We start from the raw sequence: 27253 nt of genomic DNA, 5'->3' as shown, positions 1-27253 counted from the left end.
TATGCTCTAGGCTGACACTGTTGAGAAGCTTTTGCTGCGTACAGCGCACTATGATAACAATTCAACTATTATCATTAAGGGAAAAAGGAGAAGCACAACAAGAAAGAATTACTGGGTGTGCGTTGAAATCAATGGGTGCCCACTATTTTCTACATAGGTCATCCAGTGCCATATAACAATCTGAACTTCGAAAATTTAGAGAATCTCCCTCCATTTGTTTAACATGCCACAATAGACATATGGAAAGGAAATGTCTAAAGCATATGATACCCTTACCTTGCATAGCTTTTTGAAGGACCTTTGTTTCTTCAGAAGAGGTGTTTAATGACCTTTTCTAGAAGCCAATTAAAAGAAAAATTGGAAAATTATAAAATATCCAATAAGCTAATATTAAAGGAGTATTCTCACAATTGTTATTAACGGGGGAAGGATAGGGGTTTCTCCGGCTCGGCTGTTTCCTTAACACCAATAGACTTTAAAGGGAGTCTGTCAGCAGTTTTGACCCTGCTAGATAGGAGCTCTGCAAAACAGTTTAAACATACCTTTCAGTAGAAGCAGGAGTGAAAACAAAAGTTTTAACCCGGCACACCCTGCCGCATGTGCCCTATAGGCATTCCCGAACGCTGAAGTGCCGTAGCCTCACTCCAGTAAGCGCTCCCCAACCCCTCCCCTCGTGTGACGGCTGTAGCATCCACCCAGTGGGCGGATACTAAACAAGAGGGGTTGTGGGGAGCTTACTGCAGAGAGCTGAGAGCACTTCAACGTTAGGGAACACTCAAAGGGCACTTGCGGCAGATTAAGATTTCCGTTTCTCACCCATGCTACTACTGAAACCCTACACAAACGTATGTTTAAACAACTTTTCAGGGCCCCTATCTAATGCGGTCAGCAGTTTTGTAGGATCTAAACTGCTTACAGACTCCCTTTAATGTAGAGAGCTGTGTGCATTAGCTGCCAACAGTTTCTCCTTCTTGTTACGCCACAGGCTGTTTTCTGCAGCACATTGGGGGTCATGAAAACACGGGTACCCCAATAGATGGGGGCTCAGATGTTGGACTCCCACTTATCAGATATTTATGGGATAACAGGTCAATCGTCGGAATTCTCCATTAAGAGCAAAAGGCGGTAGAATTCAATAGATTTATCAATAGACTTATTGCTTTTACAAAAAACGAAACATTACCAAATCTTCATTTTCCATTTCAAAAGTTTCTTTGACCTGAACCAGTGACTGCAATTTGTTTTCAAGGGCAGCAAACTTTTCATTACGCTCCATCAAATCTCTTTGCAAGTCATTGGCCTAACAGAGTTGAATGGAAAAAAATGAATGGATACAAGAAGAAAATTAACATAAACGTAACAAAATAAAAATGAAAAACAAAATTGAAAATAAATGAGTACCTGTCGTGTTCTCAGTGAAAGTAAGCTGTCGCCATACCTGTACTGTTGCCTTGTTCCTTATTCCAGCGGAATTTATTTAATGTTGCTAGGTGCCTCCGTGCCCCACAATCCGCTGAACTGAGGAGACCGCCCGATTGTGAATTTATTCAAAAATTTGCATATCCGCTACCGAAATTAACGGGCTGAGGGAACAGAAGCTGATTGCAGGGGCACGGAGGCACGTAGCAATAGGAAATAAACAGCGCTGGAATTAGGGGCAAGGCAGCAGTACAGGTATGGCTGCAGACTACCTTTTCAGTGAACATGACAGGTCCTCTTTAAACAGTTTACCTCTTATTTCACATCTTAACCCCTTAATGACCCGGCCATTTTGCGCGTTAATGACCAAGGATTATTTTTTGTTTTCTCACGGTCACATTCGAAGAGTCGTAAATTTTTATTTTTATTTCGTCGACATAGCCGTATAAGGGCTTGTTTTTTGTGGGACGAGTTGTGTTTTTCAATTGCCCCATTTTTGGACGCATATAATATATCGATTAACTTTTATTAACTTTATTTTAGGAGAGAATTGAAAATAAGCAACTATTCGAACATTGTTTTTCACGTTATAAATTTACTCCGTTCACTATGCAGCGTAAATAACATGTTAACTTTATTCTATGGGTCGGCACGATTATGGGGATACCAAATATGTAAAGGTTTTATATGTTTTCCTACGTTTGCACAATAAAAACCCTTTTAGAAAAAAATTACTTGTTTTTGCATCACCGCATTCCAAGAGCCGTAATTTTATTTTTCCATCAATGTGGCCGTATGTGGGCTTGATTTTTGCGAGCCAAGATGTGGTTTTCATTAGAACCATTTTGGGGTACATGGGACTTATTAACTTTTATTTAATTTTTTATGGGGGGGAATGGGAGAAAAGAAAAAATGTTGCCGTTTTTTTTGGACGACGTTCACCCGGCGGTTTAATTAAGGTGTTTATTTTAACGTTCGAGACGTTACGATCGCAGGGGTACCATATATGTATATTTTATTTGTTTTGACACGTACTAAATAAAACCACTTTTTGGGGGAAAAAGTGGTTTTATTTTATTTTGACTAATTTTTTTATTTCATAAACTTTATTTAACTGCTTTAAGTTTTATTTTTTAGTCCCACCAGGGGACTTCACCATGCGACCTGCTGATCGCTTATATAATGCTTTGGTATACTTCGTATACCAAAGCATTATTGCCTGTCAGTGTAAAACTTTGTTAGGCAGCCATGGAAACAAAACCGTGCCCCGCGATTTCTTTGCGGGGGCGCCGATGGGGTGACAGAGGGAGCTCCCTGCCCCTGTCAAACACATTAGATGCCGCTGTCGATATTGACAGTGGCATCTAATGGGTTAAACTGACGAAATCGGAGCGCACTTCGATTCCGGCAGGAGCCAGGCTGTGTATAACAGCCGTGCTCCGCCGCGGATCGCTTTGGTACACAGGTAGTACCCACGCATTCAGAGGACAGATATATTCGTCCTTATGCGGGAACTAGCACCTGCATAGGACGGATATATCTGTCCGTCGTAACGGGGCTAAAGTGAGCATATCCTATTTATAAACATGCTGTTTACTCCGATAATTAAGACCCAATTAATACCAATGCAAATAAAAGTATTTCTTTCCAAAGAACTATTTCTACAAGGTACTATTTGCAACTGTACATAATTTTGTTTCAAACCATATTCACTAATTCCATAGTAAAGAAAATGAGTATTTAACCCCTTAATGACCAACCTATTTTAAACCTTAATGACCAAGGTATTTTTTAAGTTTTCCCATCGTCGCATTCCAAGAGCTATAACTTTTTTATTTTTGTGTCTACATAGCTGTATAAGGTCTTGTTTTTTGCGGGACAAGTTGTATTTTTTTAACAGAACCATTTTGGAGGTACATATTATTTATTGATTAACTTTCATAAATTTTTTTTTTTGGGGGGGGGGCGGGAGATAGAAAAAAAACAGAAATTTTTGCCACTCATTTTTGCGTCCTGAATCTACGCCGTTTACCGTGTGGTATAAATAACACAATAACTTTATTCAGCGGGTTGTTACGATTGCAACGATACCAAATTTGTATAGATTTTGTACGTTTTACTACTTTTACACAGTAAAAACGCTTTTTTTTCAAAATTATTTGTTTTTGTGTCTCCATATTTGAAGAGCCATAACTTTTTTTATTGTTCCACCGATGCAGTTGTATGAGGGCTTTTTTTTGCGGGAAGACTTGTCGTTTTTATTGGTACCATTTTGGAGTAGATAAGACTTTTTGATCACATTTTTTTTAAAGTCAGGATTCACAGAAGACAGCAATTTTTCCATAGTTTTTTATATAATTTTTTACGCCGTTCACCGTGCGGGTTAAATAATGTAATAGCTTTCTAGTCGGGGTCGTTACGGACGCGGCGATACCAAATATGCGTAACTTTTTTTACTTTATTTTGGGTTTTTAATAGTAAAGCAGTTTGTAAGTGGAAAAAGTGGGGTTTTCATTTTTTTTTCTTACCTTTATTAAACGTTTATTTTACTTTTTAACTAGTCCCACTAGGGGACTTTAATATGCGATCATCCGATCGCTATTATAATACACTGCAATACTTTTGTATTGCAGTGTATTACTGCCTGTCCGTTTAAAACGGACAGGCATCTGCTAAGACATGCCTCCGGCATGACCTAGCAGGCATTCACTACAGGCAGACCCGGGGGCCTTTATTAGGCCCCAGGCTGCCATCGGAGACACAGACACTCGGTGATCTTATCGCCGGGTGTCGGTGGGATGAGAGGGAGCTCCCTCTCGCTTTCCAAAACCACTCCGATGTGGTGCACGCTATTGAACGCCGCATCTGAGGGATTAAACGGGTGAGATCGATACTGATATCGATCTAACCCGTTCAAGCAGGGATGCCCCCAGCCCTCAGCTACATCTGGTAGCTGAGACCAGGGAGATTTAACGGCTCCCTGCTCTGTTTACTTATTCTGATGCAGTGCCTGTATCTTGTGGTCAAAGCTAAATCAGTCAGGTCAGCGGGACTGATGGCTTCCATGAGCGATGGTCCTACGTGACTGACACGCAGGATCCCGCTAATATCACTCACATCTAAGTTCAGGTATAATCAGACCATTAGGCTGGTTCAAGGTTTTAACAGACATCTTACTCTGTTAGAAGTTTCAAGGCAGCCTATAGCGCTAAGTTTACATTCTTATATTGAGGGAGGTCTTTGCAATTGAGGGAGTAGGTTTATATATCTAATTATTTAAATAAATGTAAAAAAAATAAATAATAATAATATAATATAAATAAATAGATAAAAAAAGAAAGTGAAACTTAAAAACAAACTTAAAGAGATGGTGGATGGTACAAACCTTATTACTTTCTGCAAGCTTTTCATGCTCAATGTTTTTAACTTGCCCTTCAGCTGCCTCAAGTCTCTCCTTAAGCTTTTTAACTTCTACTTTAACTTCAGATTCTGCTTTCTGCATAGTATCAATACTTGCAAGCCTCTCATCCGCATCCTTTACTTGGGATCTTAGCCTATCAATTATATTATTTTGTTCTGTACATTGGGCTTGCAAAGTCTCCAGTTCCTTTACCTTTATTTCAGTGTCATGAAGCTTATTTAACGTATCCTCCATTTCTATTAAGTGTTGCTCCTCTGCAGCTTCTAGTTTAGATTGTAGCGTTTCAAGTTCGGATTCTCTCTCTTCAGAATAAGCTTGCAGTTTAGACTTCAAAGCTTCTATTTCTTTAAAATTGTGAGCTTGCTCTGTTTCTTGCCTAGATTTCAGAAGTTCAGTCTCTTTTTGATGTTCTAACTTAAGTTTCTCAATATGGGCCTTTAGTTCAATCAGAGCAGAGGTTTCTGTATTTGTGCCTTTACTGAAGGAAACCGTCAGCTCTTCCATTGTTTGCTGATGTGAACTGATCGCAGAGTCTAGTTTTGACTTCCAAAGTTCTATTACGTCTGCATTCTCGTTGTTGGCATGGCCGAGCTTTACTTTCAAAGTTTCATTCTCTTTGGATAGCTTTTCGACAGATGCTTTCAGTGATCCCAACTTTCGCTCATGATCACCTTCAAGCTTGCCTTCCAGAGACTGAATTTCTTGCTCATGTTTCCTGCTAAGTTTTGATATATTTTCTTGCAAAGAACTAATTTCTTGTAACAGTGAAAGTGATGCATCTACATCACTAGATTGCTTGCTAAATTCTACCAGCTTCTGACGTATGTCTGCGGCTTCTTTTGTTTTCAGAGCCAAATCCTTCTCAAGTTCCATAATGCGAGATTTTTCAGAAACCGTTGCCACCTGTGGTCATAAACCAATTTAGGAAAAGACATCAACAAAATACAAATACCTATAAATTGCAGAAAAGTTCGGACTTCCAAAAAGATAAAGACAAAAATGTTTGACTTCATAACGGCTAAGCAACTGAAACCCACTCCACACCCCAATAAGACAAATGCTTTATTTATGGAGCTTTTAGAGAATATTCAAGAACACAAAAAATAAAAAATTATAATAAAAAAATAAATAAAATTTTAAAAAAAGAGTAGAATGTATCATAGATTTTTTTCTGGCTTGTACAATACAAAATATTTTTTTAATCCTAGCTATTAAAACATTTACTGGTAGCTCACACAACGGAGGTTAGTCATGAGAGCATCTATACTGACCTAGATTAGATTATAGACTAAAAAAAAAAAAACTGCAGAAAACAAGAAGAGGCACATTTTAGGAGCTAGACATTTCTACTGAGGTCAGTAAAGCTGAAACCAGAAGAGCACCCCTCTGACATGTTTGCCATAAAACATCCACAACCATATGCAATTTCAATGTTTATCAGACTTGTAAAGCATATTACTCCAACCACTTAAGACTGCACCAAAACACAAGTTTCCGTATCTTATTTCAAACACAAAGTCCAAGCGCCAGAAACACTGCTCTGAAAATCAAGTGATATTTACAATCATGATGCACTGACAATTTACACTTTGTGAAAACATGTCCAAATAACATCTCTCAAATCCTACATTTACCCTCTCAAATGGAAAAAGATGTCCTAAAAATAAAAGCCTTTTGAAGCTCTAAAAAATGTGTACGGTACATGGCTATTAGTTTACAAACATCTATGACCAGACATGAGCATGCATCTTTAATACCTCTGCCCTTACACACATTGCCAAAGATATGCCATTAAAGGTTGTTAAAAAGAAATATTAGTACATTTCCTACCACCGCAAGCAAGGTTTGCAGTTCCAGCAAACAAAGACATCAACACAACCCCTCGCTTTTAGATGAATACTTACTTTTAAGGAATCTGGCCTTGTTTTGGCCTGTAAATAACAAGAAATGTCAGATCTTTCTTCTTCCTCATCACCAGAAGTACCATTTGTATCCCCAGCAGTTCATGTTTCCAGAGTTCTCAGGGTCACATTGAGCATTTCAACAGCCTAGCATACAGAACTTTCTCTGTATGCGCGACTAGGCTGTAAATACTGCACTTTCCATATTCTGGGTGGGTAAAATCCCCGTGTGAGTTATGCTTGTTAAGAGCATTTACAATATATCAGGAGATCTTTGGAAACATTTACTGCAACCCAGCAAAATAAAATAGGACCTGTTCACCGCCATGTGACCACCAAAAGCAGTTTACAAACACTAAAAAAACTTTTTTACTGATGAAACTTCAATTAGAACCTTGGATATAGAGCAAATGTTAGATTATCAACAGTCCTTAGCACACAATAAACAAATATACCCTGTACTAAATTAATGTAAATCAATCCACCGTAAGGAATGTACTTATGAGCCTAACAATAGAATTTCAATTTACAAGTCATTAATAAAATCTTGGCTGCATTCAACCATTGGGACTGAGAACACAAAATGGTCAAGGAATTTACAAGTGAAAAGTAGCAAATAAGGAAACCTTCATAGGCTCATACATACTAGTGTACATTTAAGCCTCATCCCTTATTACCTTTATGCATATGATATATTCGATTGGCACTAAACCAAATCTTCATTTTAAATAAGTCCTATAAATAATTTGTGGCTATTAAAAGGTAGCTTTTAAATGTTTACACTACAGAAAATAAAAGTGAAAACAATGTCTAATAAATTCATATTAGGGTGTGTTCACAGCAGCGTCACCGTTCCCTCCATGGGTTCCGCTAGACCTTTCTGTTGGAGGAATCCATGAACAGAAAGGCAAATGGAAACCATAGCTTCAGTTTGAAGCATTACCATTGAAATCATTGGTAAAGCAGTCACAAACTGTGGACGTTTTTCTTCGTTCCATACGTTTTCCATTTTTTAGCGGAATCAATAGCGTAGTCGACTGCGCTATTATTTCCGCAAAAAAGCCAGAAACCTTATAAAAATCGGAAACAAACAAACCATTTGCAACGGAAGCATAACCATTGAAGTCAATAGTAAGGCTATGGTTTCCGTTTGCCTTTCCATTCATGGATTCCTCCAACGGAAAGGTCTAGCGGAACCCATGAACGGCAGGGTGACACTGATGTGAACAAGCCCTTAGCTAAATATAATCTTAACTTAAAACTGAAGTATAAATGTTTACATTTATAAAAAGCATATAAAATTGAATGTATAAAAAGTATTTTTTATAGTTTATAAAAAGTAAATTACAGAATATTTCAATTGCTGAAATTTTATTTTAATGGTAAATTAGAACAGTTAATAGGACATAATGAGAGATTATAGGTACGACACATGGAAGCCGTTGTAAATCGGTTTCTTTGTAAAGTGGAACATTTAGTAATGAAACTTGTGTTACCTATTTCATACTACGCAGAGGAAATGATACAGATTTAATCACACGATGCAAATACTCTGAAAGACCAAAAGCTATACTTTTCACTACAGATGGACAAAGCTAATAAAGTGTAGTGTACTGGGAGAGTTTCCATGAAATATTGAAAACCATTACCCTAGTATCTTCTAACTCTCTTTGAAGTTTGTCTGCTTTGGTCTTTTCAAAGAGCAGGCTCTGTTCAAGCTCCTTAATGCGGGCATGCTCCAGTTTGGTCTGCGTCTGTTAGTAAAAAGGGAGAGGAAGAGAACACAACAGTGCCACCATCACATGCCAGCACGAGAGGAAGGAGCCACATGCAGGCCGTGCTCCGGCACCATCGGACCATTGAAGAGCAAAGAAGATGCAGTGGAAAACATAACATAACAGAAGAGAAGGGGATGACTAGATGATGCTTAGGTGATGGTGATTGACAAGAATGTGGGAAGAAATTGATGGTGAAAGACAAAAAAAGAAAGGCAATAAGTAGAAATGTAAGATAGGTGCATGCAGCAAGTAGAATTACGGTTTTCCAGAAAATAAATGCATTAGTGCAATTTGGAAAGTTAACACTTTTGTAAGACTTAAAAACTTTACACAACCTGTTTTGTTTCATGAATTGTCTTATTTAAATAGGGGGAAATAATTTATGAAGACTAATCTATTGCATTACTTTAATAGTTTTAAAAGGGGACCGATCAGTAGGTACTTTCACCAGGAAAAAGCAATTTGTCTTCAGCATATTGCATCCTCTGTGGCAGAGGGCGAATGCTCTATATGAAAACAGATTTAAATATAGCAATGTACCTGTTAAGTGGTATCTTTTCAAACAGTTTTAAACTTTTGCATTCAGTTAAATTCCTAGGGATATAAAACTGGAATTATTTTGAGAAAATGAACCATATAGGAGATGTAGGTTGTATTGGTGGGCAAAAGGTGGAACTGCTCTGTTTACTTAAGGATGCACAAGTATTACTGCATGGAATATACACCATTCAGCCATAATATTAAGACCACCTGCCTAATATTATACAGCTCACTCGCGTGCTGCCAAAACAGCTCTGACCCTGAGAGGCACGGACTCCACAAGACCTCTGCAGGTCTCCTGTGTTATCTAGCACCAAGATGTTAGCAGCAGATCCATGAATTTGACTTGTTTTTCCAGCACATCCCACAGATGCTCGATCAGATTGAGATTTGGGGAATTTGGAGGCCATTAACACCTTGAACTGTATGCCTCAACCAATTTCTGAACAATTTTTGCAGTGTGGCAGGGAGCATTATCGTGCTGAAAAAGGCCACTGCCATTTGAGAATACTGTTCCCTCCGCCGGCTTGCCTTCTTATCATAATGCTTCCTGGAGCAACGCATATGAACCCAGCAGTGCGTAAAAAATTTTTTAGATTATTCATACCAGGCCACCTACTTCCATTGCTCCACGTTCCAGTTCTGTTGCTTACATGCCCATTGTAGGCGCCTTTAGCAGTGAACAGGTGTCAGCAAGGGGAACCCCGACTGGTCTCTGGCTACGTAATAGAATCAAGCAATGTACTGTGTGTTCTGACACCTTTCTACCATAGCTTGCATTAACTTTTGAGCCTTGAGCGCCCATGTCCCTATTGAAGGTCTACCAGTCTTCCTTCCATGGACCATTTTTTTGGTATGTACTAACCACTGTACACTGGGAACATCCCACAAAATAAATACCTGCTGTTTTGGAGATGCCAAACTGGGATGGCTAGATGACTAGGTGAGAGCACTTGTCACATTCGCTTAGATCCTTACACTTGCCCATTTTTTCTGCTTCCAACTTCTTTAAAACCTGACTGTTTCTTTGATGCAAAAAATAAGCGCTGTGTGGACAAAACTATTGGGACACACGCACATTACATCCCATTCGAAATCCATAGGCATTCATAGAAAGTTAGTCCCCCCCCCCCTTTGCAGCTAAAACAGCTTGGACTCTTCAGGGAAGGCTTTCTACAAGATTTTAGATTGTGTCTGTGGGAATTTTTGCCCATTCACCCAGAAGAGCATTTATGAGGTCAGACACAGATGTTGGAGGTGAGGGCCTGGCTCACAATCTCCATTCTAGTTCATCGGTGTTGGATGGGATTGAGGTCAAGGCTCTGTGCGGGCCAGTCAAGTCCTTCTACACCAAACTCACCCAACCATGCCTTTATGGACCTTGCTTTGTGCACTGGGGCACAATCAAGCTGGAACAGAAATGGGCCTTCCCCAAACTGTTCCTACAAAGTTGGAAGCATAAAATTGTCCAAAATCTCTTGGTATGCTGAAGTATTAAGATTTCCCTTCAATGGAACTAAAGGGCCTAGGCCAACGCCTGAAAAACAACCCCATAGCATTTTCCCTCCTCCATCAAACTTTACAGTTAGCACAATGCAGTCAGCCAGATAATGTTATACTGGCATTCATCAAACCCAGACTTGTCCATCAGACTGCGAGATAGAGAAGTGTGATTTGTCACGCCACAGAACACGTTTCCACTGCTCAAAAGTCCACTTGCAACGTGCTTTACAGCACTCCATCTGACGCTTTGGATTATGCTTGGTTATGCAAGGCTTGCATGCAGCTGGTCAGCCATGGAAACCCTTGCCATGAAGATTCCGGCGCACAGTTTTTGTGCGGATGTTAATGACAGGTGCCATTGTGATAATAGAATAAATTTTATTCACTTTACCCGTCAGTGGTTTTAATGTTGAGACTGAATGGTGTATATTTAAATAAATTTTAGGCTGGGATCTCACGTCGCGGTTCAATGCATTACTCGCTGGAAAAAAACCCACACCATTTTGATGCAATTTTATGAAGATTGCAGAAAAACAGTAAGGTTTTGCACAATTTGCAAATTTTTTTTTTGCATCTGTACCGCAATGTCAAATCCCAGCCTTAAACATAGATAGTTAAGAGACAAGGATATCATTAGAAATCCCTGTGTGCATCTCAAGACCAGCTTAAAATGTAACCCAACTAGGCACTGAACAAAACTAAACTCCTATGCTGATAAATCCCCTTGTTTTAATCCCCTTGTGTGAGGTAAAGGAGTTCAAAACATTTACAGCTCCAATGGTAAACGTTTTTACTGGTGTCCACCTATTACTAGCACATTATTATAGTTGCCTTATTTTTTAACTAAGGATTACGAATACGATCTAAACTTCCTTAAATACACTGCACTAGAAAAGTTTTTTTGTAGTATCATTTAGTTTAGTAACAAGACTGATCACTTCATAAAAGCAGCATGCACCAATGAATTAAAGCTTTAGTTTTAAAAGCAGTTATTAGTGTGTAAGATTATTTATGTAAAATAGTCTTCCTCAGTTTCCTTGCTCTGACCGAAATGTTTGGTGAATATGGTCACAATTTATTCCAGGTTCCTGTCCTCTTTTTGTTCACTTAACAACTGGATTGTGAAAACAATTAAACAAAGGGGAAAAACATGATACATGAGATTTTAACATGTAAAAAGTAAATAATAACATGAACTTAAATGTTGAAATGTAATTTTATGGAATAAATGCAAGCAATTAACATGGTCATAAACAGTTTTATAATAAAAACTGGCTAATTTAGCATTTGATAGTAAGGCTACATTTAACTCACTGAGGTTAACTAAATTAGCGTTTCTCAAAGAAAGCAAAATGGAAAGGAAAACTTTTACATTTTTAGATTCAATGCTGTACATGTTTAGAAAACTGGAGATGACTTGAAAGCCAGCAAACAATCATGGGTTATCTGAAAACAGCCATCTTTACTTCAACTCCAGTTTTGCAAGCATCAAAAGTTTTATTGAGTTTGATTTCAGATTGTAAAAAAGCAACAGCAAGCAAGAGACATTACCAACCAGTAAAGATGATGGAACTATTGGGTTTACATTTGGAAGGTCTGGGCTGCTCCAGTTTGAGAGAACATGTTTATTAACTGAAGTGTTTTCCCTATCACAATCTACTTCACAAGCTCTGTATTTATGTGGCGCAAACTTTGTGAGGATTTAAAATATGCTTTTCTCTTTTACCTCTAAATCTCCCTTGGTAATGGACTCTTCTTCAACACGGAACTGGAGATCTTCAACCCTCCTGAATAAACAAAATCATGATTACCGAATGCTTAAAAGGAGGAATAAACTGCGTTGAGATTTTCAGAACTCTAGACACTCGGATACTCAGAATTCTTAATGCAGGTTTAGACATCAATGGAGAATAAACTCTAGTGCATCTCCAGCTAATACAAGATAGGTAAAGCAATCTGTGGGTTTATACTGTAAGATGTTGTTAAAAGGGCAGTGTCCTTAGGATAGTCTATAAATGTTTGATCAGTGGGGGGTCTGACCTCCGAGACCCCCCAATCAGCACTATAAAAGGGGCTGTGACGCCCCTCTTCATTATTTACACATGCAGTCCCGCCTACTTTAAAACTTAAGAGCCATAAATAGAGAGAGAGGGCTGAAGAATTAACATAGACTAATCTAAATTCATATTACAACGGTTATAACGGTTCTCATCTTAAACACAATGTATATTTCAAAGAGTTTAACAAGAGTCAACTTTGTGATATACATTTAGATTTATACAGAAAATCTTTTATGTTCAAGATGCTGCTGCACAGTAAGGAGAACACAGACAAGGAGTGCACAAAATGCACATGGGTATTTCTATGTTTGAAGGGAATTTGTCACCAGGTTAATAATCTGCCCTATTTGAGGGCAGCATAAAAGTAGTGACAGAGACCCCGATTCCAGCGCTGGATCACATACCCTGCAATATTCTGTAGTTTATCTCCTGCAGCGCGACACAAAAGCTGTGTGACTTGTATTCATGAGCTGAGACTCCCCCCGTTGATTGACCGCTTTCTCCCCAAAGCTGCCAAACAGCGGCGTGTGGACGGCGGGAGCCGCAGCTCATGAATTTAGAGGCGTGCAGAGCGCGCGCACAACATATCGAGGACTTCCAGTGCAAGCACAGCGCTGCAGGACATAAACAAATGTATGAAAACTGCTGAATATTTCAAGATAAGTGACACAGTGCTGCACTCGGACAGGTATATTACCTACAAAAATTATGAGAACACAAGGATACAATATACAAAATTAACACAAAATACAACTTTATTGTATATAATAATCACAAATCTTTTAAAATTGCTGGATTAAAAAGAAAGCCGCCATGGGCAGCAAAAATACAGAGTCAAATCAGGGAATAATACAGAATCCATAAAACGTGTGACACTATTACATACCAGTATATAAATAGTTAATAGCAATACATTAAGATACAAATGTCCCGACCAACATTTGCAAGTGCTGAGCAGAGTAAGATGACTGCAGTCACTAAGGAGTTAAGGTCCCTGGGGGAGGACAACGGGCATCAGTACGTTCAATAGGTATGCTATGCTATGGTTTGTGATGATGGTCTGCTCTGCATTAGTTGCTGGGTGCACATGCATATATGTACTTTATTTCACGGCCTCTCTTGTGCACTCTTTCATGGATTCTGTGTTACTGCCTGATTTTACTTGGTATCATTGCTGCCCATGGCGGCTTTCCTTTTTAATTCAGCAATTTTAAAAGATTTGTGATTATTGTATACAATAAAGTTGTCATTTTGTATATCGTAGCCTTGTGTGCTAATTTTTGCATTGCCGAGGATGGCTGTCACTATTATTCCTGTCAGGGGTTTTTACAGTTAGTTTATTCAGCTGCATATTTTCCCTCATATAGGACTGGGTTGCCTCATTGGTATCTCAGCTCTCAAAAAGGGCAGCATTAACCTAGTGACAGATTCCCTTTCATGTGTACGCCCTTGAAAGTAAGCGGACAACATTTAACGGATACCTCTTCTCTTCTTCAAGCTGATTTAGAAGTTCTACTTTTTCTCGGTCTGCAGCTTCGACCATAGTTCGTAACTGATCCATGTTAGCCTCCATTTCCATCACATACTGTAAAAAAAAATACATACATTGACATGGCCAAAAAAAGAACACACTCATGGATTACATTTTTAAAAATAAAAAAGCTGGCTAATATAAAGAACATACTGCAAAATTCAATATAGCATTTAGTGCCAATGTGGGGGGATACAAATGTATCCTTTTACACAGTGATTTACATTAGTTATTAAACAAAAACATTAAAAATAACCGGCTTCAAATCAGCATAGTCTCCAAAAAACAGTTTTTCTAAGTGTTTTGAATATTCACAGCAGAGAAACCGTGAACGGGAATTCATTCGTAGACAGGCAAATTACATAGACTCAGTAAAATGTCTTAAATAAAAGTCATAACAGGACTCATAAAAGACATGAGTCATTATTTCATTGAATCCTACCAAGAGAATATATTTAGAGCATATAACATTGATAGTAACGCAAAGATGGTGACAGATGTCCTTAACAGCCAAACTCCACTCAAAACATAGGAATTTAGATGTGGCTTCAGGTATATCTTGAATTGCTGCTTTCCACAGGGCACAGCCTCAGTGGTTCAGAAAACTAAAATATGGGGAGTTACTTTCCTCCCATGGGAGAGCTGATTAGATTTGCCTAAATCACTGGCAAATATTCTGGTTCTACAAGGTCAAAAAGTAAAAAAATAAATATTTATTTTTCTGTACCAATATTTTGTTAACCAGTTGCGGACCGCCCATAGACTATAAATGTCCACAATTAACTGCAGGGATGTTCCTAAACGTCCTGCAGATATACACTGCCGCTCTGTAGTGGCATATAGCTCCGTGATACAGCTGTCTCTAGACCGCTACCATCACGGGGCTCTGCCCAGAGACAAATCAGCGAGGTCTCTGGGCATGTTACCATTGTGACAATACATATCTCATATCTATCTATGTATCCATCTCATATCTACCTACCTATCTATCGCATGCATAATAAATATATTCTAATAATCATCTATCTAAATACTTTTTTTTTTGTCATATAAATAAAGTTTATTATTATTTCTACCTAATAAATAATATTTATATAGTTTTAGGCTGGGGCCACACGGCGACTTTGACCGTGACACAGGTGTGTTTACCCAGTGACATGCACCAGATGTCAAAAATAAAATTACATTCGCATTTTCCTAAAATGTATTTCCCTTTTTTTATTTTACATTTTTAAAATATATCACATCATTTTTTTTTACTATTTACACTGTGTGTGTGTGTGTGTGTGTGGTGGGGGGGGGGGGGGGGGGAGTATGAGTGTTTGCGGGGGGGGGATGGGAGTATGAGCGTGTGTGTGGAGGGAGGATTGTGTGTGTGTGTGTGTGTGTGTGTGTGTGTGTGTGTGTGTGTGTGTGTGTGTGTGTGTGTACGTACGGGGTGTTTTATTTTTTTGAACTGCTGCATGTGTGGGGGAGCTCCTTGATGCGCCAGAATTATTAATAACTATTAAGGTTTCTGATGCCTCTCTAGTTCCCGTCCCAGATCATTGACCTCTTGTTTCTATTGCGGCGCAGGGGAGAAGACAGAGGTCTGCTGTAGGCGAGTAGAAGTATTGTTTATTTTTCATATTACTAACAACTGCTCCTCCGAGGCTTCCGTACATGGCAACCCGAAGGCCATTGTCTGGCCACCGATTGCCACGACAATCACTTTGTGGGGGCTGCCGATGTGCTTCAAACCCCTTAAATGCGGCAATCACAATCGGTCGACGCATTTATGGGGTTAATTGCCGAAATCAGCGGCGATGGTCCGATGACCGGCAAGACTGGAGTGTCAGCTGTCGGGGACAGCTAACCTCCTGGTTCCCGGACACTGTCCGTCAGGACAGTGTGCGCCGGGAACCGCTCCACAACTGTATGTCCTGGTGCGGGAAGCAAGCCCTCTCCAAGACGTACAGTTGCGGTGCAGCGCGGGAAGAAGTTAATCAAACGTTTTTTGCCACATAAAATGTGCCAAAAACCGAGTAAAAGACACGCCGTGTGAACCTGTCAAATGAAAAGTCATTCACCACAGAGTGTTCCCTCTTGACTTTCATCATTCTCAGCTTTTTGGTGTGTCCTAGAGCTCTGGAGGGGGGTAAGTCTACCTCCCACATTTACAGCAGCTGCGAGTCAGGTTGCTTTACCTGATTCACCGTGTTGTAATTTTGGGAAGTGCTCTCTCTGGTGGCCAACATAGGAAAACGTCAAATTATTATTTAATTTTAAATACTTCCCACCTTGTGGAAGAAAAAAAAATAAAAAATACACCAAGAACTATAACTTTTTTTATTTTTGCATCAACATAGATGTATAAGGCTAATAGCACCATTTTGGGGTACATATAATTTATTGATTAACGTTTATTTACTTTTTTTGGGGAAGGGATAGAAAAAAAAAACAGCAATTTCACCACACTTTTTTTGGATCCTAGATTTATGGCGTTTACCGCGTGGTTGTTATGATTGCAACTATACCAAATTAATAGTTTTCTTATGTTTTACTACTTTTACACAGTAAAAACCCTTTTTTTTTTTCAAAATTAATTTTTTTTGCATCTCCATATTTGAAGAGCCATAGCTATTTTATTTTTCCGCCAATGCAAATTGTATGAAGGCTTGTAGTTTTTATTGGTATTTTGGAGTATATGCAGCATTTTAAATCACACTTTTTTTTTTAAGGCAGGATGCACAGAAGACAGCAATTCTTGCATTGTTTTTTATTTTATTTTTTATGGCATTCGCCGAGAGGGTTAAATAATGTAATGGCTTTATAATAGGGGGGGGGGGGGTTCATTTTTTTTTTCACTTTGTATTTTTATTTATTATTAAACTTTTTTTTAAACTTTTTTATTAGTTCCACTGGAGGACTTTACTGTGCAATAACCTGATCGCTTTTCTAATACACTGGAATACTTCTGTATTGCAGTGTATGCTGCAATACTTCTGTATTGCAGTGTATTACTGCATGGCTGTGTAATACCAGAGGCATGGCCTAGCAGGCATTGACTAGAGGCAGACCTGGGGGACTTTATTAGGCCCCGGCTGCCATAGAAGACACCGGCACCCTACGATCTTATGGTAGGGTGATGATGGGGTGATAGAGGGAGCCCCCTCCCACCAAAACCACTCAGATGCCAAGCTCGTTATAGAGTGCCGCATCTGAAGGATTAAACGGACGAGAACGATACTTATTTTGATCTAGCCAGTACGAGCAGGTCTGCTCCCAGCCCTCATCTACCTCCGGTAGCGGAGAGCATGGAGATTTAACTGCTCCCGGCGGTGATTATTTATTCTGATGCAGCACCGTAAAAAGTCAATTGCATCGGAATAAAGCCTGTTCGTGGCCGCTGTAAAAACACCTATGGGCGGTCACTAACGGGTTAAACAAAACGTATATTAAGGCCTTGCCGTGTTTTTCGCTAAGTGTTTGGCCTGCGCTCATTGGGCGCCGTGGGTAAAAATGTTTGTGAAAAAAACGCCTTCACCTCCCATTGAAATCAATGGGAGGCGATTTTGGGCGGTTTTTTTTTCCGCGCTTTCCACGTAAAAAACTGAGCCAAAATACTCTGTGAGCTAGCCCTAAGAGTTTTGCTAGTTTTGATTAGTTTATTGATTTATGTGTACATTTTACTAATGTTCGAGAACTCTGCTGAAGTAACTTGGTCAATTTTAGCTACTTTATTAATCTCTTTTATTTTCTCTGTTGTCCTTAACATAAAACAAGAGAAAGAGCACTCTAAATTCTAAACATATATAGGGTAAATCATACCCATAGATTTTCATACCTGGTCATGTCCATCTCGTATTACAGCCAACTCCTGTTCCACTTCTCCAACATGACTTGTAGCTTTAGCAACTTCAGCCCTCTCCATGTCCCTTTCAGCCAGCAGCTGCTCTATATGTTGCTGCTTCTCTTTCAGAGCCTCCTGGAGAGCTGTGGTACCAGATATTTTTCTTGCATATCTTGAGGAAGTTTCTGTCAACTGTATATTGTAAGTACAGAAAGTAATGTTATCCAAAGTAAAAATTACGTAAAAAACCTGCACCCAGTGTTGTATAATTTCTAAATATATAAAAAAAACTGCACCCATAAAGATGTGCAAAAGAAATAAAGACTAATAGAAATTCTAAGAAAACATTATAATAAAATAACTATTTTGTCTCCAGAAGATAATGATATTTTTTGGACAACTGGATAAATTACATAAAAACACGAACAGTCTTTTTTTAAAAAAAAAAATTTTTTTTTAACCTAAACGCCGAAGGACGGATATATCCGTCCTCTGCAGCTGCTAGTTCGCGCAGGAGGATGGATATATTGCGCGGGTACTAACAGTTTACCCACGCGATCAGCGGCAGGAGCACGACTGTTATACACAGCCTGGCTCCTGCCGCAATCGAAGCGCGCGCCGATTCCAGCAGTTTAACCCATTAAATGCTGCTGTCAATAGCGACAGCGACATCTAATGTGTTTGACAGAGGGAGGGAGCTCCCTTTGTAACCCGATCAGCGCCCCCGCAAAGAAATCGCGGGTCGCCGTCAGGTTTCCATGGCAGCCGGGGGTCTAACAAAGACCCCCAGGTCTGTCTTCAGCAAATGCCTGTTAGGCGATACCGGAGGCATGACCTAATAGATTGTCTGTCAGTTTTACAATAATGCTTTGGTATACTAAGTATACCGAAGCATTATATATGCGATCGGCACATCGCATAGTGAAGTCCCCTGGTGGGACTAAAAAAAAAAAAAAAAATTTAAAAGCAGTTAAATAAAGTTTGTGAAAAAAAAATAAAAAAAATGTACAGTCAAAATAAAATAAAACTACTTTTTTTGCCCAAAAAGTTGTTTTATTTAGTAAAAGTGTTAAAACAAATAACATACACAAACATGGTATCCCCGCGATCGTAACGACTTGAACAATAAAATGAACACATTAATTAAACCGCCGGGTAAACGGCGTCCAAAAAAAAAAAACGCAAAAAAACAGCAAAATTCTCTTTTTTCTCCCATTCCCCCATAAAAAAATGTAATAAAAGTTAATCTATAAGTCCTATGTACCCCAAAATAGTACTAATGAAAACTACACCTTGGCCCGCAAAAATAAAGCCCACATACGGCCACATTGACGGAAAAATAAAAAAAGTTACGGCTCTTGGAATGCGGCGATGCAAAAACAAGTAATTTTTTTTCTAAAAGGGTTTTTATTGTGCAAACGTAGGAAAACATAAAACCTTTACATATTTGGTATCCCCGTAATCGTGCCAACCCATAGAATAAAGGTAGCATGTTATTTACGCTGCATAGTAAACAGCCTAAATTTATAACGTGAAAATTAATCCTGGAATAGCTGCTTATTTTCAATTCTCTCCTAAAATAAAGTTAATAAAAGTTAATCAATATATTAGAAGCATCTAAAAATGGTGCAAATACAAAATATAACTCGTCCCGCAAAAAGCAAGCCCTTATACGGCTATGTCGACGGAATAAAAAAATAAGTTAAGACTCATGGAATGCGACCGTGAAAAAACTAAAAAAAAAATCCTTGGTCATTAACACGCAAAATGGCCTTGTCATTAAGGGGTTAAAAGGGAACAAGTTAACTTACAGATTTCCTCCACCACCACCACTTACCAGTCCAGTACGACTTGGTTTGTTGCTCACTGAAGATGAAATCGAGCTCAAGGAGCTTATAGAAGATGCACTTGGACTGCGTTTTAGAGATGCTGGTGTTGTAGGTGTTGTAGGTGTCGCAGGTACTTTTCTTACGGTGGTTTTGGCTTTAGCTGTGGTAGTTGATGGAAAACCAATTCGTGTAACTTTATGTACAGGTGCAAATAAGCCATACTTTGTCTGGCACTGAAAATACCTGAATAAAGTAGAGGAGACATAACGATGTATGCTTTCCTTGCCTCATACAGACACCTGCCCTTCGACACATTCTTCCAAAAGATCAAAGATAAAAACTGAAGTACAAGGATTTTTGTAAAAGCGTCAGATTATCAATCACACCGCATCAGGTGTAGAGAGAGTTGTATTTTACTTTTAGGATAAAAGCTCTACTCCCATGCAGCACTAGTAAATAATTTTACAGCTCACACAAATACAGATTATCAGGAAGTTTCGTGATTAAACATTTCTGCACATTTAAAAATAAGTGAATAATTTCCTGTAATAATCCAGTGTGCAAACAGCACAAACTGTAATTTTAACAAACCTAAGCTATCCCCTTCGACAAAAAAGAACTCCATAAAGAGGTTATGTGGTCTTTCTGGAGCTGGGAAAGAATGGGTAATGGGGTCACTAAATTACTGTATGGCGTGCACCAACAGGTGCAATGTTTACATGTATGATCAAATCCAAGACAACCCATATATTTAATGAATACTCCCAGTCAAAATGTAGTAAGGAGAAAACTTTTTCTAGAAGGAAAAAAAAAACAACTAAAATGCTATTTTCGTCCCTTTTATGAGACGAAGATGCAATTCACTAAAGCAATGAGATCAAACATTTCCATTCCCTTTAACTTTTGTATGGGGAAAGGTATTCTGGGACGTTGCCCTCACTGGCCAACTAAATTAGCAGAAGCAGCACAGTGATCTACACCGAAGAAAGGTGAAGGCTGCGAAGTGAAAATGAAAAAATTATACTTAAACTATCTGTAAAGGAAGGACCCCAGAACTAGCTAGCAAAGTCTTCTTATCTGATACTTCGAGGTTTGCCCATCACATTTCGCTAGGATATACTATCATTTTCCGATTGTTGGGGTTTCACTACAAGGACCCCCACTGATCCTAGTAACAATGGGGTAGATATTTTCTGCACAAAAGTTCTTCCTGCCACCAGGTGTGCTGGGAATTGTAGCCTAGCCCCCTTCACTTAATTAGAAGATCAAAAGTAAATGCATGCATGTTAATTTCACTGCAAAGAGGGGATTAAGTCACTGTCAAACACCTCTGGGAGCAGCTTATCTATCATTGGAACAAAGTATACAGCATGTTAAACATCATGCAAAATTTTGATTCCCCAATGCTCCCCACATCTGCCATTGGGGCCAGACACCTTGCTTCCATACACGACATGGTTGGCCGATCCGAGCAGGTTTGGATGACTTAAAGGCTATGTACACCTTTGAAATTGTGTGTGTGTGTATATATATATATAAATGTTTCCGTGTTTTGTGCAGCTTTCACTAAACTTGTCAGTCCCGTGGACCTGACGGGTTCAGGTCTTAGTGTCTGATACAGCTGCTCTGTATACAGAATACAAAGCTGCTGTATCTCAAGTAAAAATATTTTTTAATAAAGTATTTTGAAAGTTGCACCAATCACACTGAAAGACATTTTTATTTAAATAAATAAATAAATAAATAAAAACACTTCAAAAGGTGTACATAGCCTGTCAGTCTAAAGTGTATGGCCAGCTGTAGCGTCTACCCTTTTCTAAATACAGACCTGCTGGTGATCAGTAGATTGTCACAATCCAGCAGCTGAAGCTGCAGGTGGCCACATGGTTGCGCCGATTCCACCAGAGCAAGAGCTGCTCTGGTTAATAGAATAGGGGCCCTGAGCAGGGGTCCCCCCTCCATCGGGTCCATATGCACTAGTAAGGCATAAGGAGAGGGGTTGTTCCAGTGGGTCAACTTTAATTTTCTTCTGGTAAGAAGATTTGAATGAAAGAAACACAAATACTAAAAATAAATCATCAAAAATTAAAGCTTACCTTGTGCCAGCCACCGCTCCATCATTTTTTCCTAAAGGTTCATCTAGCTCAACACCACACCACTCTCCTTTGGCAAAATCGGTCTCCCCCAGAAACCGTATAACTCCAGCTTTTGAACCGCTTACCTAAAAATGTAGTGTCAGAAATAGCAACTGGTCAAAACATCATGACATCATGTTAAACAACCATACATGTAAGGAGATTTCCACTTTACATGTTACAATTAAAAATCAGTACATTACCAGGTCTTGTATATCTCAGGGATGAACAAGCGGATTGGTCATGAAAATCAAATAATGCCAATATATTTTTCCTGCAAGAATAGATGCCTTACGGTTTCTTAATTTCCTCCCCTAACATGTGGTGTGTAGGTGCTAAGTGACACACAGTAATCATTGGCTTGAACTAGGAGACTCTTTACGCCTTCTAATAATGGACATAATGAAAAAAAGAACATGGACCTGTACAGGTAGAATTCACAAATTTGACAGTGAAACCATTTATAGCAGTGACAACACTACTGCAAGAGATCTAGAGGACTGTTAAAGATCTATACTTATTTACTCCATCACAATGCAGAAACTCCCTCAACTGACTAGGTCATTAAAGCGTACCTATACCATTCAGGTGAATTTCTGAATAAGCAGTCGTGTGTACTTGAGGAATAGCACTATTTCTGGCCATTATATTACATTTTCAGAAGTTTTCCCCTTTTGTAGGCTCCATCTCGAATAGTCAGCTTTCCCTGAACTCAGTTACAGAGGGGAGGAGACTGTGCGGTGTATGGAAAACATAATAGAAGCTAGAGTGGAGAATCCTGATCTATGTATTACACATATAGAAGAAGCAGCAGCAGCATGGAGGACATTATACAGCAGTAATGAGCAGTGTAGCTGTGAATCCAGCACTGGGGTGAGATAAAACAGCTACTAGAAGCTGCAGCAGTATCGGTGTGTCTTTCTCCATCAGCTCCCTCCGCCACCTCCCTTTTCTATAGATTTCTACGGGCAGCAGCTATAATCTAATCCATCTTGTGTACAGATTTTAATCAGTAAATTCAGAGTGATCAGTGCAAGAGCAGGGAGAGGCATCTGTTGAGTGGAGAAAGTAAATCTTGTGTAATAGGATATACTATGTGGACAAAAGTATTGGGATGCCTACACATTACACCTACAGGAGCTTTTATGACATCCCATTCTAAATCCAAAGGCATTAGTAAGGCGTTGGTCACCTTTCTAGCTAAAAACAGCTTCCACTATTTTGGAGGCGCTTTCTGGGGGGGGGGGCGTGACCAGACACTGGTGGGAGAAGTCGTGGGTCTGAAGAGCTCTGCCGGGGACGCCTACCATCCTTGTTCATCCTCTCTCCCAGGGCTAGTGAAGACATGGCTCTCTACACTACTGTACTACCTCTGACTTGGGGAGCATTTTGATGCCCTAATCGTAATTGGGAAGCCGGATCCCCGGGCTAAATTTATTACCGGAAGTGCGCAGACTACACTTCCGGTAGGACGGCGGTCAGATGAGGCCTACATTTGCAGCCTGGATGAGCAGCAGGTGCTGCGCTTACCCAACATCACTGCCTGGGGCCTTGTGGAGTACAGGGGGAACATGGATGACCCATATCTAACAGAAGGTATCAAAGGTGCAGCCGCCATTTTGCTTTTCTCATCCCTGGCCCTCCTGGGACACGATTTACAGTCAAGGTGTGGGGAGTGGATACTGTGTTCGGCTTGCTGATGGGGTACAGCACAACTTGCCTTTGGTCCCCACCTATATTACTCATATATTGCCTGGATATGTGACTGGAATGTAACACCTGGAGGACTCCCCCCCCCCCCCTCCCCCTTCCCTATGCCAGTGATTTTTTTAAGTATATTTCTGAGTGCACTAGCCTGAGTCGTTCTCTCTGTTCCTATACATCTCTAAAGACTGTGGTCTACTTGTGACGTCACCCTCCAGACAATACAAGATTACCGACAAGATGAAGAAATCGTCGAGCTGTGTCTGGGTCATGCACGTCGCGGCCCTCAGGAGGCATCCACCTCTCTTGTTGACTCTCCCACTGAATAGTGTATGTTAGATGTAGATGTTCCAAAAGCTATTACAAAATCCTGAATGGTACTAAACGAAAAGATAGACGCTCTTCAGACAGACTTTGGACTCCTTAGGGCTGATGTGCACACATTACGTGAAAGGGCTACTGAGTCTGAACGACGCATATCTGACCTAGAAGATGTGGTGACTCATCTTAGATCTAGAGTTGACACTCTGGAGTCTCAACGGTCTACATTGCGGGCTAAACTTGATGACATGGAGAACTGTTCGAGACTATGCATTATTAGTTTCGTTGATCTGCCGAAGGAAGTCAAGAGGCCGGATCCGGTTGCCTTTTTGGAAAGTTGGCTTAAAATCAAACTTTGGTCAAACTGCCTTTTCTCCTATATTACGTGTGGAATGTGCACACCACACCCTGACTAGAGCTCCTCCACCTGGAGAATCTCTGTGCACATTTGTAGCCAAATTTCTCAACTTCAAGGACAGAGACAAGCTGCAGGAACGCGCTAGGAAAAAGGGACCTCTGAAACATGCTAACCAAGATGTAAGAGTTTTCCCTGACGACTCCCTGGCTGTACAAAAGCAAAAAGACAGCGGTTTACATAGGCTATGAAATCTTTGTGGGAGAAGCAAATTCCCTATTCTATGGTTTACCCTGCGAAACCCTGGCTGGTGCACAATAGCGCTACAATATTTTTGGATAAGCTAGAAGATGTTTTTGTATACCTAGAACGACATGGGATATAGTCCCTTTAATACGGAGATAATATATCTCCCTGTGCAGAAGTGAACTATGACTGATTTGTCTCACACTGTATGACTTATCCCTTGGGATACCAGCATCTCCACTTTTCCATGATGTGTGGGATAATTATTACCGCCTTTCTTTTCTCATGTGTAGCACTGTGGAGATATGCTGTGTTCTACAGTCTTCTCTTATACCCAACATGTCTTCCACTCTGTATTTCTATTGAGTGTAACCCTTATACTTGCTGGATTTGTGAACTATCTAGGGGAAGGGGATAGCCCTCTCATTTATTCAAACATTTTATCGTATTTACTAGCTCCGATGCTGCTGCAGAATCATCTGTAGCCTCTGGTGCCGATGTGTCCTCGCTCGTCCGACACGATGCAGGACCTGTGAGTGACGACACAGCGTGATCTCTCGAGAACACGGCTGTGTCTGCACTGCCAGAAGCTGGGCGTTCTGAAGAGAAGTGGATGATACTTCTCGTCAGAACGCCCAGCTAGTAAAAGAAGTAAAAACGCCCCGATGTACGCACATAATACACGCCCAGTTGTACTTTTGCAAGACTCATTTGCATAAATACAAAAATGGTCATAACTTGGCCAAAAATGCTCGTTTTTTTTAAAATAAAAACGTTACTGTAATCTAAATTGCAGCGCCTATCTGCTGCAATAGCAGATAGGGGTTGCAAAATCTGGTGACAGAGCCTCTTTAACCCCTTCCCGACATGCGCCGTACATGTACGGCGCTGTCGGGAGGTGCTTCCCGCAAAGTGCCGTACATGTACGGCGCAGTGATTGTGCGGGCTCAGAAGCAGAGCCGGCACCATCACCGCGGGGTGACAGCTGTATTATACAGCTGGCACCCTCCTGTAACTGCCAGGACCGGAGCTACTCTCCGATCCGGCAGATTAACCCCTCAGATGCTGCGCTCAATAGAGCGCAGCATCTGATAGGTTTTCACCCGATCGGCAACCCAGTGATGCAATCGCTGGGTTGCTGTGGCAATCGGACGCCAGAAAATGGCGTCCAAGTCTGCCTTGTACAGGAGCCGATGAGGACCCGCCTGCGGCGTGTCCTCATAGGCTTGCTGTCAGTGAATAACTGACAGCGCTAATACACTGCACTACGTATGTAGTGCAGTGTATTAGAGTAGCGATCGGGGCATCAGGCCCTCATGTCCCCTAGTGGGACAAGTCAGAAAAGTAAAAAAAAAGATAATAAAAATGTGGTAAAACAATAAAAACACACACATTTCAAATAAAAATAAAGCCAAACTGACTTTTTTCCCATAGTAAGTCTTTTATTATGGGAAAAACCGTAAAAATTAAAAAAACTATACATAATTGGTATCGCCGCGTCCGTAACGACCCAAACTACAAAACTATTATGTAATTTATCCCGCACGGTGAACGCCGTAAAAAAAACAAACCTGAAAAACAACGCCAGAATCTTTGTTTTTAGGTCACATCTCCTTCCAAAAAATGATATAAAAAGTGATCAAAAAGTCACATTTACTCTAAAATAGTACTAATAAAAACGACAATCCGTCCCGCAAAAAATAATCCCTGACACCGCTTTGTGCACGCAAAAATAAAAAAGTTATGGGTTTTAGAATATGGCGACACAGAAAACAAATGATTTTATAAAAAAAGTGATTTTATTGTGCAAAAGCTGCAATACATAAAAAAAGTATATAAATTTGGTATCGCCGTAATCGTATCGACCCACAGAATAAAGCTAACATGTAATTTAGGGCGCACTGTGGATGCCGATAAAAAAAAACAAAAAACGATTCCAGAATTGCTTGTTTTTGGTAATTTCCTTTACCAAAATATGAAATAAAAAGTGATCAAAAAGTCGTAGGTGTTCTAAAATGGTACCAATAAAATCTACAGCCCGTCTCGCAAAAAACAGGCCCGCACACCGCTCAATCAACTGAAAAACAAAAAAGTTACGGCACTAGTAATGCGGTGATGAAAAAACATCTCAATGCGCAGGCCGGAGGGGAACATTCCTTCAGTTTCAGGGCCCTAGTATTTAGGAACTAGGAAAGGGAAGGGACATCCGCTGGAAGCGAGGGCGCCCGTATTATACCAGCGCAAAACTTTCCCAGTAATATTTCCCAAACTATGAAGGAGAAAAAGTCCCCAAAAGGTGCAGAGCGTTACAGAAGGGGGATAAGAAAGAAACCGTTTATCAGTGTGACGGATCGCTTCACAGCGTAACACACATCTATGGATAATTGTATTATTTACCCCATTAGTATACCCTCTTATTATGCCCTGATGTACTCCGCACAGATTACATTTACCCTGATGGACTCCGCACAGATTACATATGCCACCACATTATAAACGGAAATACCAGCAAAACTCAAACAAAACTACCAAGCAAAATCCATGCTCAAAATGGCGGTCTATTCCTTCTTAGCCCTACAGCGTGCCCAAACAGCAATTTATGGCCACAAGTAAGGCATTACCATACCCGGGAGAACCCGCTTAACAATTTATGGGGTAAGATTCTCTAGGGGCACAAC

General features: G+C 39.9%; 1 protein-coding gene across 5 annotated transcripts in view; it reads right to left on the bottom strand.

Moving 5' to 3' along the window:
• The window catches only part of CLIP1 (CAP-Gly domain containing linker protein 1), a 125444-nt gene that overhangs the window by 54542 nt on the left and 43649 nt on the right, over window positions 1-27253 (bottom strand). For 2 of the 5 annotated variants that reach the window (XM_075834150.1, XM_075834158.1), the window contains exons 4-13: window positions 21911-22035; window positions 19823-20057; window positions 17980-18177; window positions 14104-14207; window positions 12289-12349; window positions 8391-8495; window positions 6745-6771; window positions 4805-5743; window positions 1184-1300; window positions 277-334 (exon numbers count right to left, since the gene is read on the bottom strand). In XM_075834150.1, the coding sequence (XP_075690265.1) occupies window positions 277-334; window positions 1184-1300; window positions 4805-5743; window positions 6745-6771; window positions 8391-8495; window positions 12289-12349; window positions 14104-14207; window positions 17980-18177; window positions 19823-20057; window positions 21911-22035 (1969 nt within the window). The remainder of the gene's footprint in view (window positions 1-276; window positions 335-1183; window positions 1301-4804; window positions 5744-6744; window positions 6772-8390; window positions 8496-12288; window positions 12350-14103; window positions 14208-17979; window positions 18178-19822; window positions 20058-21910; window positions 22036-27253) is intronic. The other 3 variants (XM_075834166.1, XM_075834180.1, XM_075834172.1) reach the window with 3 other exon arrangements.

The sequence above is a fragment of the Rhinoderma darwinii genome, chromosome 1 (assembly GCF_050947455.1).
Source record: "Rhinoderma darwinii isolate aRhiDar2 chromosome 1, aRhiDar2.hap1, whole genome shotgun sequence".
Classification (NCBI taxonomy): Eukaryota; Metazoa; Chordata; class Amphibia; order Anura; family Rhinodermatidae; genus Rhinoderma; species Rhinoderma darwinii.
This window is presented reverse-complemented; position numbering and strand designations above follow the sequence as displayed.